The following is an 11850-nucleotide window of genomic DNA, read 5'->3' as shown; positions in this document are numbered from 1 at the left end:
TTTTTTTAGGTAACAGGAATTGTATCCTGTGAACGTGAATATAGAAGAACGACAACTTGTTTTAAGACTTAAGGTACACTATAGTTCAAAATGGATGTAGCAATTTATTATGATGAAAGTGCCGATATAATGTGAATATTGTGAAATAACGTAATTTTAATGATAAAACACCGTCAGAGAGGGCTTTCACTTGTACCGGAAACACTCCACCCCTTAAACGGGGCAGGTTAGTTTCGTATTAATAACTTCAAACAACACGGTTACACCGCATAATAGATTACATTACTTTAGTGAATAGTGACACGTGTACAAGTATGGAATTTAATTAGTGTGGTGGTGGACAATGTAGTATTCAGATTCTTCTTGAATAAATTATAATTTATTGAAATTAATTTTAGTAAATCTCATTAGAATCGGTTAATATACCAAACCTTGTAACGAGTGGTCATGTGGCTTATAACGTAACGTTAAACATTTTAATATTGTACTAATTAATTTATGAAAATTGAATTCATAATAAATAATTATATGTTATTTCAATAACCTAATTGAAATCGTAGGAAGTGTAAACATTTTTCTAACATTTATAGAAATCTAAAGGTGTGATATTATGAATGATACTCCTACGAAAATCCAAAAATAGATGTTTGTCAGTCAAATACTAAGGCAAATTAATTGGTGATATATTGATCGGGTCCCTATTTAAATCTGTATTATAAATAATAGTTATACAGTTTAATTATACACCTATTTATTATTTAGTGGTGAATTGTGCAATACAAATACAAAATACTTATTTTAGTATGCATTTTATAATGTTAATATTGACATTTTGTCATATATTTATTTTAACTCGGATTCTGATGGCAATCGTTGTTAAAACGTACTCACGAATAAGGTACCTATGTTTCTAAACCGTCTAAACTATATATATTGAATGTGTATCCCATGTACCGCATAAATATAAGACATCGACATAGGTACTGTACACTAAAGAAAAAGTGACGGATCTTGTAAGTTCTCATACAAGTTTCTGCAAAATGTGATATTTTTATAGGTCATGTAATAAATAACCTATTATTACGCAAGTTCTTCAAGATGACGCCACATGACCTGCATAATATGTGTTGTATCCGTCTTAAAAACGTACGACATATTAAATGTGTGTTTTTCAGCAATTCTAATTTTGTGAAATAACTAATAAATATTAATACCTAGGTAATATTTAATGGTAGATATAGAGATAATTTACCTACCATCAAATTAAAAGATAAAAATATTACCTACCTATCGGCTATCTGTTTTCGCATGGATTTTCTACGAATTTTTATTTTCAAGCAATTCACGAGTATACAAAATAGATAGATACCTATTACATTTTGAAAATGCTTGTATAATAATTCACTTTAAAATAGTTAATATTAACCTAAAAAGTTTAAAGCTTAAGGTTAATGCTAACCTTAAAGTTTAATAATCAATAATAGATTTATTCAATCTATTATTAACGTTTACCAGTTGGCAGTTACTTCACAACGTTGAAACTGCTAAACATGAATTGTCTATGTTATACGGTCGTAAGATGATTTGCTATGTCAGAAAACATTTTGCACCAACAATATTCTGTGAAACATGACGCGCCTGGTGAGTGGTCTGTTGAACCATAAAAAATATTGAGGCGTCATCAGTGATCAGTTCATATCGTGAATGATTAATAATTATTATTTAAGTGAGAAATGTATTATGTAAAAATATATTCTTGTAATCTTGTTGAAAATAAATTTTTTAAATGACACAATATTGAAGATAAAACAAAAAATAATGTATATTTTCCTATGGCAAAGAGTGAACCTAAAAAAGTCCCATTTTTTTTTTTACCAGTCTGACCATAAACAGATTGTGTTCCTTTCCTAATGCTCATTTTATAGTCAATAATTATTATAACGCGCGTAGTCGCGTACTTTTGGCGATTATATTTGAGTATCAAACTATCAAATTAACATTTCTGTTAGGCTTTTAGGTTATTTTTACAAAAATTTGATGAAGTTTGTAGGGGCTTTAATATTTATATAAGCTCATTTTATAAAATAAAAAAAATTAATTGTTGAGTCTTAAACAATCTCATTAAACACAAACGTCAGTAAACTTGTAATTTTTTTTTTCTTGTTCTACATTAACAACGTCTAGGTACGCGTTTTTAATTATCCACTGAAAACATTATAAAGTTTATTCGGTTTTTTTTTTTTTAATTGTAAGTTTGTTGCTCACTCACTATTTTGGTTCAGTGCACTCGGCACCGGATAATTTCATTACAACTAATCCGATGTGCGTAACGTTATTTTTTTTAATTTCTTGACGTTCCAAAAGTCTTCGAATTTTAGATACCTATACTATAATACTTTATTACGTTTTTTATAGAATTAAATAAAAATAATGGTTAGATGGGTTCGAGCATCACTTATATAGTTTATCATAGTTATAATATATACATCATATTATTTATACAATTGACAATTATACATTTATACTTAAATACTTCTATATTATATTACATATATAATGTATATATATGCCGATCACATTTAGATTTATGTACTACTTAATATTTTTTTCGATGTTAAGCTGTTCTATATAATTTAATTAATTGTTTGCGTGTTGAATATTGAAAATTATTCGCACAAACTATTGTCGACAACAGCTCATTTATTTCATATTTTAAGCCATTCCGTGACTAACAACGAGGACGATGAGGTGACTTAGAGGTGTTTTCCGTTTTGAAATTCCACTTATATAATATATACATCGACCCAAATAATGTATTTTTACAATATTTCAATATTATCATTTTCACGAAAACGGTTTATATATTTATGCTGAATTCGACGTCATCGCAATGTCGTTTGAAAAAAAAACCTATATCGAACGATGACAGCCGTGTAAATTTCGCGGGAGTTTTATGGGTTGGTATATACGTCATCGTTTTAGGCGTAAAACGTATATGCGAACGTTGACTTATGAGCTTACCGCCCGAACGCAATCGGATCGAATTTTTCAATAAGGATCATTTATACTGCAGCCGAGGACGCTATATATCTGTACGTTTGTGTATACCCAGTAGATTTAGTAGATTTCCTATATAAGCTTTCGCGATCTTCCCTAAAACGCCATCGTCAACGAGTGGTCGCCAATTGACGTGTGAACGATGACCATTACGCCCAGCAACGGCGAGAACCAGATTTATGTAAAACGAATAAACTGCAGATAAAACTCGACGGAAACGGTTTTTTTTTATATAGACTGCACGAAAATTATTGCCATGTCTGAGAAGAGATAGGGAATAAATAGAGGGGGGGATGGTAAGTACCTACGTCGAGACGACTGTAACGAGCGCGATGCAGGTGCCGGCGGTCCTATAATACTGCTTGTTATAATATACTGCAGTCTGCAGACCATTCTAACGACCAATACACTGGACATGAAAAAATAAACCGGAAATAGGAAATGATAATGCCAACTTCGGATCACGCCTGCAATCTCCTCGTTTCTGTGGACGTGATATTTTCGATGCCACTCGAGTACTCGACCCCCTAACTGCTATTTTTTGTTTCGATACAATAAGCTTATAAATACGTATCCTGGCATAGTGGCGTCATGACTAGTATTGTGTTACGTGTTACGAATTACTGATTAAGCATTTAAGTATATGTAGATTGTTTTAAAAGTCGTGGTGTCAAGTATGAAGTAAGTGACATCACAATCAATGGTGTGCATATCATGGAGTGTTCTATTTGACGAAAAACACGTTATTTCAAAAACTATTAACCTGTTTTAAAATATATTTTATTTACATAATTTTAAGTTGTTAAAAACAACGCTTCTTTAAGTAAAATATAATTTTTACTATTATTTGTTGTTACCATTTTATTATTATTTTTATAATGATAACATTAATTTTTTATTTTATAATCAGAAGTAGAATATTATTAGGAGTATTTTGATCTATAAAAATCAAATTTTAGACAAACAGTGTATTGCGTTTTTAAGTACCTATTTTAAGTTTAGATCAGCAGATTAGTAAACGAAAATTGTATCCCTGTATTATAGCAATTAGTAGTATAAATGTATAATCGTGGAAACTGTAGTAATTAGTGATCTTTATTTTAATATTTTATCTTTAATTGGTGTTCGCGATTTTAAATGGTAACGAATAATCACTCAAAACAGTCAAAACTAACCAGTCTATTAAATATTAAACCAATTTTCATTTTATGTAGACAGAGCGGTATTTAAGTTTATAAAACTTATATAGGTATTATAATATTCAACAAATAATCGCTGGTAAATGATTACTTAAATTAAAAATGATGTTTTAACTGGGGCAATCGCCAATCTATTATAACAAACAAACATATTAAACGTTGTTTATACGTAGTACGTACCTAAAATAAATAAACTTATATATCCAGAATAATAAATACATATTTATAAATTATGATTAATATCGTATTATCGTTTAGCTAAAAAACGTACAAATCTCTATATACACTGATATTTTGGACTCTGAACAGAGCGATAAATGTATTTACAATGGTGTGTGTCGTATATGTGTGGATGTGTGTGTTTCCGTCTGTCATCACCTATTGGGCAGTAAAAATGTTTCGATTTTCAACTTTGGTGATGGTTTACCTAATTTACCGTAATACTAAAATTAAAATAAATGACTTTAATCGCTACTTAGGTAGTTAGGTATATAAAAAAAAACTTAAAAAGCACACCATGAAAATATATTCTTATTGATATAAGTTGACTGATTTCTCCGCTCAAAATATTTGTTCGTATACAATGACAATATTAACTTTGCCGACAAAATTTATCGAATTTATATTTTATTCCCGTCGTTCTGCCGAATGACTTTAATAATATTATTATAAATTTAAAATGTAAATTATAAACATTATAAACTCGTATATATATATAGATTGAAAAACGGAGAGCTATACAATTAATATTATTACGAACGTATTGAAGTAGAGACGTAAGCTCTATGCATGTATATACGAATCTATCCGTTATATTATATATACTAACGAGAATTATATACCTACGCATTATTAAATTACGGATGTAACATTGCTTTTTAGTTTCTGAACGCAAAACCAACGCCGCCCACTACTTCAAAAAATAAAATCTCAATGCAATTTGATTTTTAATGTCAAAGCCCATTTTTTTCTTCAGATTATGTACTTACACGGGTATAGTACGACTACTACTCAAAGTCATAAAACCCGTTCAGTGAACACAGAACACACATGCAAAGACAATCATATTATAGTACGCGAGGCGAAAAGTGAGCCGCGATCGTCGCGCGCCAAGCGGCTGTTTTTCGTCAGGGTTACTCCGCCTATTCCTACTGTTTTCCCGCCTATAAAGTAATTTCAAACGACGTAATGTAGATGTTTTTAATAAATTATAATAAAAAAAAACATAATAAAATACAAATAACACAAGTAATACATATAATACATTTTTTTTAATTAATCATATCGTCTTCATCATCGTCTTCGTCAGTAGAACTGTCGTCGGGATTAATTGTCATTATAATAGGCTCCAAAATTTCATCTCTTAATCCTTCTTTTACCAAATCGTCTTCTTGAATTTTATCGCAGTGATCGCCACATTTTGCCCAATCTTCTGTTGTGACTGCATCTAAAGCACTATTTACTAACACTTCTATATCTGCCATTTTGAAGGTGTTATTTTTTTCCGCGACTTTACCCTTAACTTGCGCCCAGATTAATTCGATTGGGTTATATTGGCAGTGGTAAGGAGGAAGTCTTACCACTTCATGGCCCATTTGTAGTGCAATTTCGTCCAATTTATATTTTTTTTCTTTTGGCATCGTCAATTTGACTTTTTCCCGTAGTTCGCTTAATGTCTCTACTGGAGAAAAGTCTACAGATTTGTCTTGTAACCATTTTTGTACATCTGCCTTTCGAGTATTTGCCTTAGGATATTCTTCTGTTAAGGTAGAATGGTATGTGGCATTGTCCATTACAATTATACAAGGTTCTTCTAAATTGCCCAACATATCTATAAACCATTTTTGAAAAACGGTGGCGTTCATTTGAGAATGATAGTCAGCCTGCGATCCCGACTTGCAACGAAAAACCAGTTTTGAATTTTTGACAAAACCAAATGAAGGTGACCCAGCATGACACACAATAAGCCGACCGCCCTTACCAATAGGTACTTTTAATCCTTCGGTGTTGTCGGAGTTTTGCCATATGTGTCCTCGCGTATGATTTTGGTTTACCCATGTTTCGTCTAAGTAAACAATTGGCCTTGTATCGTTATTACGTCTAAACTCGTTCATTTTTCTCAAAAACTTAACCCGAGAACAAACAATATCATTTCTTTCCATTAGAAATTTACGCCCATCATTACATTTTTTGTATTTGAAATTCAAACTACGCAAAATATGTCGCACGGACCATTGTGAACCCGAATAATTAATTTTTTCATGCAACGCTCCCAATATTTTTGCACTAGTTGGATACTGACCATTATCATAAAAACTATGAACTGTTCTTCTGACAACTTCATTGTCAAAATCGTCCAAGTTGGTCATAGGTTTGGCACGTTTATAAGTTTTCCTTGGAGACTTAAATGAAGAAGGTTCGGCAGCTAGTTGATTTTCACCCACAGATAATTTTTTCCCTTCAGCACAAACTCGTTTAACACAAGCAAGACTTACGCCACACGCTTCAGCAGTCATTTCACGAGTTTGACGAAAAAAATTACTAATTTCTGGCTTACCTTTGTCACCAGCCAATGTTTTGAAATAATTATAAACATGAAAAATAACTTTCTTCGTTTGAGAATGTGTGTCTTGATATGCCATTTTAAAACTATTTTTGTATACGAGTAATTATTAAAGAAATAATTAAAATATTACAAACATTCAAACTTTAAAAGCGCGCACTTTAAAAACCAACCACGTAAGAACGCGGGAAATATGATTACAAACGTAGATAATAAGCGAATAAAAACACGTGTAAACTCGTATCTCGAATGTCGAATGACTAACCAAACGTTAACAAAATATTGTGGTATGCAACAGCAGCTACTGGCGCCTACTGCTAAAGGAAAATAAATTGGTCTCCAAAATACAATGAATTATACAATAAATTACCACCTGCCGTTTTTAAAATGCGCGGCAGCTGTTTCCATTGCACACAAACGTAGAACCCCTGAAACCAGAAAAAATGACCGCTTGGCGCGCGACGATCGCGGCTCACTTTTCGCCTCGCGTACTATAGTCTACAATAACGTAAGAGACTGCGGGTACGCCTATATATATAATATAGTAAGTATATACGTAAACATTCCTTACAAAAAAACACAATATTCCATTATAAGAATCATTGTTTCAGCGTCGTTTCCCCCAACACAGCCAATCACAGGTGATATTGTACGTTTTATATTATATCATCCCTGTCCGAATCAAAGTCAAACCTATTTGGTCGTGTTCGTGCACCGTTGTTCGCTCTTTCCATTAATGAGTGCACGTGAACTGTATTTTTTTTTTTTGCTTAAAAACTCGCTTTACGGGGAAACTTCTCGCGCCTCAAAGAATAATCTGATTTCAATATTTTTTTAGAAAGAGAAAAATGTTTACAGAACGAATTGGATTTGATTTTGAATAATATCAATTTCTACAAATTTTTTTGCTCGTTTTTTGTTTTAAGCAATATGACCAAAAATCTGCGTCTAACCCACCCTGTAGAAAATTATCCTCTTTTAAAAAAAAAATACATAAATGAAATAGAGGCGTAAGTTTTTCCTGTAAAAATTACGATTTTTATTTTTGGTTAACGGCTTTTGCAGGCCCACGGCGGGCGCCTAGAGAGTAACCGCATATACAACTGCACTAACGCTAATATTATCATTTACGACTTACACAAAAGTACAAAACCACAAAGGACATGGGCAATGGCGAAGAGATTGTATATTGCCTAAGTATTATTCTTTATTTAATAGACACGTGCACAGCCCTTACATCAATATTATTACGACTGGCGTACAGTGTTTATTTCAGAACTTCTATCCCAGTGGAGTATCGTAAATTTTCAGGGAGTATGCTATAGGAGTAAATAATAAAGAGATGTAAAAATATCGTATTCATTTTTCTCTGGGGAGGGGGGAGGGGTATTACACCTGCCCATCGAAATAAAAACTGCTGGCGTACGTTCGATAAATACCGTTCAGACAAAAATGTTTTCTAAAGTTTTATACTCCAACCAATTATATTCCAACATAATATTATATTCCTCCATAACTTAAATAAGTGTATTCAACGTTAAAAAATATTATTTTATTGCCTAGCTGTGAGCTGTTCCATAGTGCGATAACTATGACACTATGTCATAATTTTATTTAAATATTTCATATTTTTGTTAGTTAGTTGTTAATATTGTTACTTCAAGTAACTTACTTGTTAGTTGTTACTAATAATACTATTAAATCTATAAATATAAATAAAATAGTTTTATAATAACATATAATTCAGTAATTATACCTATACTATAATTAATTATTATGAAATCAATAGTTATAAATTAAAACTATGTTTTAACATAACTGAATACTGTTTAATGTATAATACGTTATGAATTTTAACTTATAATTATTTATTTTTATCGTCATAATTAAGTCACTATAGTCATAATAAACTAATAACAATTAACATGTAAAATGATACTTTTTAGATTAGACATCTGACGATATGACATACATATTATTATATTATTACTTAATATTTGCTGTATAATAATATTAATATATACTTTTAAATTTAGTGTCAGGCAGGACACATTTTGTTGTACAAAATATTAAAGTGTAATTGAAACAGATAGGCGCTTTGCAGTGAAATTCGGATAAAAAATATGTTGTTATATTTATTTATATAAATGGATTTTTCCTTATTTTATATAAATCAAAATTATTTATCTCTTATACGTAGAAGGTATCTACTTCAATAATTTTACAATTTTAAGTCGTTATGACAATTATTGAAAAAGAATCACTCACTACTATAGTTGCTTTCATAGACGGCTTAAAATTATTCCTAACCCTCGTAAATTATCTTTCCATCTTAACACTGCCTGGAAATCCCCGACGAAGGCTAAAAAGTATGATGTATCGTAGCCTTTTATTTAGCTATTTATATCAACTTAATAACAACAGTTAATTTAAAAATATACAATAAGAACTGATAAGTTTATGGACGAAAAACAAATTAAACTTGTCGTTCAGAGATAATAACATTTAACAAAATACCATTTTCATTTCTGTATCGTACTAATCGTGCTTTTAACTTGTTAATGTATCAGCATTTCATTGTGTTCATTGTTCATTTCAAATAAAAATTATGAAACACAATTTATATTAAGACAATCATGTTATACATACTAATGTCACATAAATCGGAAAGTTATATTTTTATTATATCAATATGATAAACCAACAATAATAACTTGTTACAAATTATAATCTTTACGAAAAATAAGAATGTGTTATTATTAACATTTAAAGAATGGGTTACAATATTATATTTTAAATATAAAATGATATTAATTATTTTCACACGATTTATTCCTTATCTGTGATTTTAACTATAAATAATAATTATTATTTATTGTACACTATACAGTATCTGCAATGAAACTGTGGCCTGTAGGAGTCTAAAATAATACTCATAATATATCGATGGTATAAATTATAATATCACAATTCACAATACGTTTATTATTCAACGACGTCGAGAAAAAAAAATAACTTTTTTTTGTTCTAACAACACGATTTATTGTCGGATTCTTGTTTAGATATCGGATCACGAGTGGGAGCAGGAATTGGTAATTTTATATTTTATTTTTATTTTTTTACTACTCTATTTTGTTTTTTTGTTACTGCTTACGCGTATAATATATTGTATTCACACAAAATATTTAAACAATTAATGTTATTTATACTTTTATTGTAAGAACATCTTTATACTTTTTTTTTTACAAAGCTTCGTTATAATTTAAAGCTGAATCCTACAAACTCTATACTATTGCCAATAGGTATATTGATGATGAATCCAATTTTTCACAAATTATAAACGGAGATTTGGGTATAATGTGAATAATAGCACCCACACATTTTATTTTTTGAGATTTTATTTTTCGATGTCATAATAATTATTATTAATTTTAAAATGGAAAATTGTTTTTGTATTCGGTGTCTCGTTACATTATGTAAAGCAAAATCAATATTTTTTTTACATATTTGGGTGCACTACAAATCCAATACGGGACGAATACTTTACAAACTATAACCATTAAAAGTATTGGCGTGGCTTGTAGAGCGGCGAGGAAGTCAATTTATCTCCATTAGTATTATGATTTGACCCCACAGACCGCCCCCAAATATACCTTTTTACACGTTAAATAGATATAAAAAATGACGTAATCCTTCGATAATATATTTTAATCTAAAATATGAATTCTACTGACAAATTACAAACAGAGCGCTTCATAATAATCGGGTTAAAAACAATTTTTTTACAAAAGGTAATAATATTGAATACAAATTATAATTAAATACAGTCGACAATATAGGCTACAGAAAACACTCGTTTCGCTTAATTTGACGAAAGTTATTAGTTAATGTTTTAAACGTCATAAACTCATAACAATAATACATTTATAAACTTCAAACGTATTGCAAGACAATTTTTGTATAATGTGTAGATATAATACTGTATTATTATATTCAGTGTTGTTACTTGTTTTACAATTAAAACTAAAATAATAATAATATAACTGGTAGGTGCATAGGTGCATCGACAGAAAATATTGTTAAATTTTCCAATGTTTACGTAATTTGAATAAAAAAATGTTTGATATGGAAGATTTATGAAATCTTGTGTAAAATGTTTAATGTATAAGTATTAAAATCACAACGCGTGTATTGTTTAAAAAAAGCATTTTTAGACCATACGTTTAAGTATAAAGTCCGATTAATAAGTAGGCAGACAGTGAGTGCCGCGATTAAAGATATTATAATATCTTTAATCGCGGTGAGTGCGTATTTGCGAGTTGTGTATTATTATAAATAATAGTATGTACTAATAGTATATAATATAATGTATACATATAACATATTATTATACATTATTACATTGAGCACATTCACATTTAAAAAGATAAGTTATTATAAAAATAAAATTATCAATTAATAATAATCGTTTAATGTGTTTTCCTAATTTTATAATTACTAAATCGTTTACAAAAATTTCAAAACTAATAGGTATAATATTTTATATTAGGTACATTAATTTTCATTAATCGAACAAATAATGGCATGGTTAAATTAGTTAAATATGAAAAATTCTAAAATATAAACAACAAATAAATAATGCTGTGTTATAGGTACAATTTATAATATAACGATCAGAGTATCAGCCATAAGTATTAATAGTCATTAACTAATTTAAATTCCCAAAGGATACAGAACTACATATGAAAATTTAGAAATATACCGATACCAAAAATTTACAATGTATCCTCTTGTAATGTATTAATACCTAATGTAAGAATCTTCCTCCCAATGTAAATTAAATTTCTTGTAGCCAATGGCCCCAGTTGCCGAGGAAATTGTTATCATAATAATAAAAAATAAAAAATATAATAAATTTAACACAATAATATTATATGCTAAGAGCCCTTTCCCTCATTTTTGTACACGATGAAGTATGATTAATAGCAATAATTATTCTCCCAGCAATTTTTACCTTGTGGCTTGTTAGCT

General features: G+C 29.6%; 1 protein-coding gene across 1 annotated transcript; it reads right to left on the bottom strand.

The window, feature by feature from the left end:
• Window positions 1-5527: 5527 nt before the first annotated feature.
• On the bottom strand, window positions 5528-6898 carry LOC132923084 (uncharacterized). The gene has a single exon (XM_060986893.1). The coding sequence runs from the start codon at window positions 6896-6898 to the stop codon at window positions 5528-5530; it is 1371 nt and encodes a 456-aa protein (XP_060842876.1).
• Between the last annotated feature and the right edge of the window lie 4952 nt (window positions 6899-11850).

Source organism: Rhopalosiphum padi, chromosome 2 (assembly GCF_020882245.1).
Source record: "Rhopalosiphum padi isolate XX-2018 chromosome 2, ASM2088224v1, whole genome shotgun sequence".
In the NCBI taxonomy this organism is placed as follows: domain Eukaryota; kingdom Metazoa; phylum Arthropoda; class Insecta; order Hemiptera; family Aphididae; genus Rhopalosiphum; species Rhopalosiphum padi.
The sequence above is the reverse complement of the archived record's forward strand: the minus strand, read 5'-3'. Positions and strand labels throughout refer to the sequence as shown.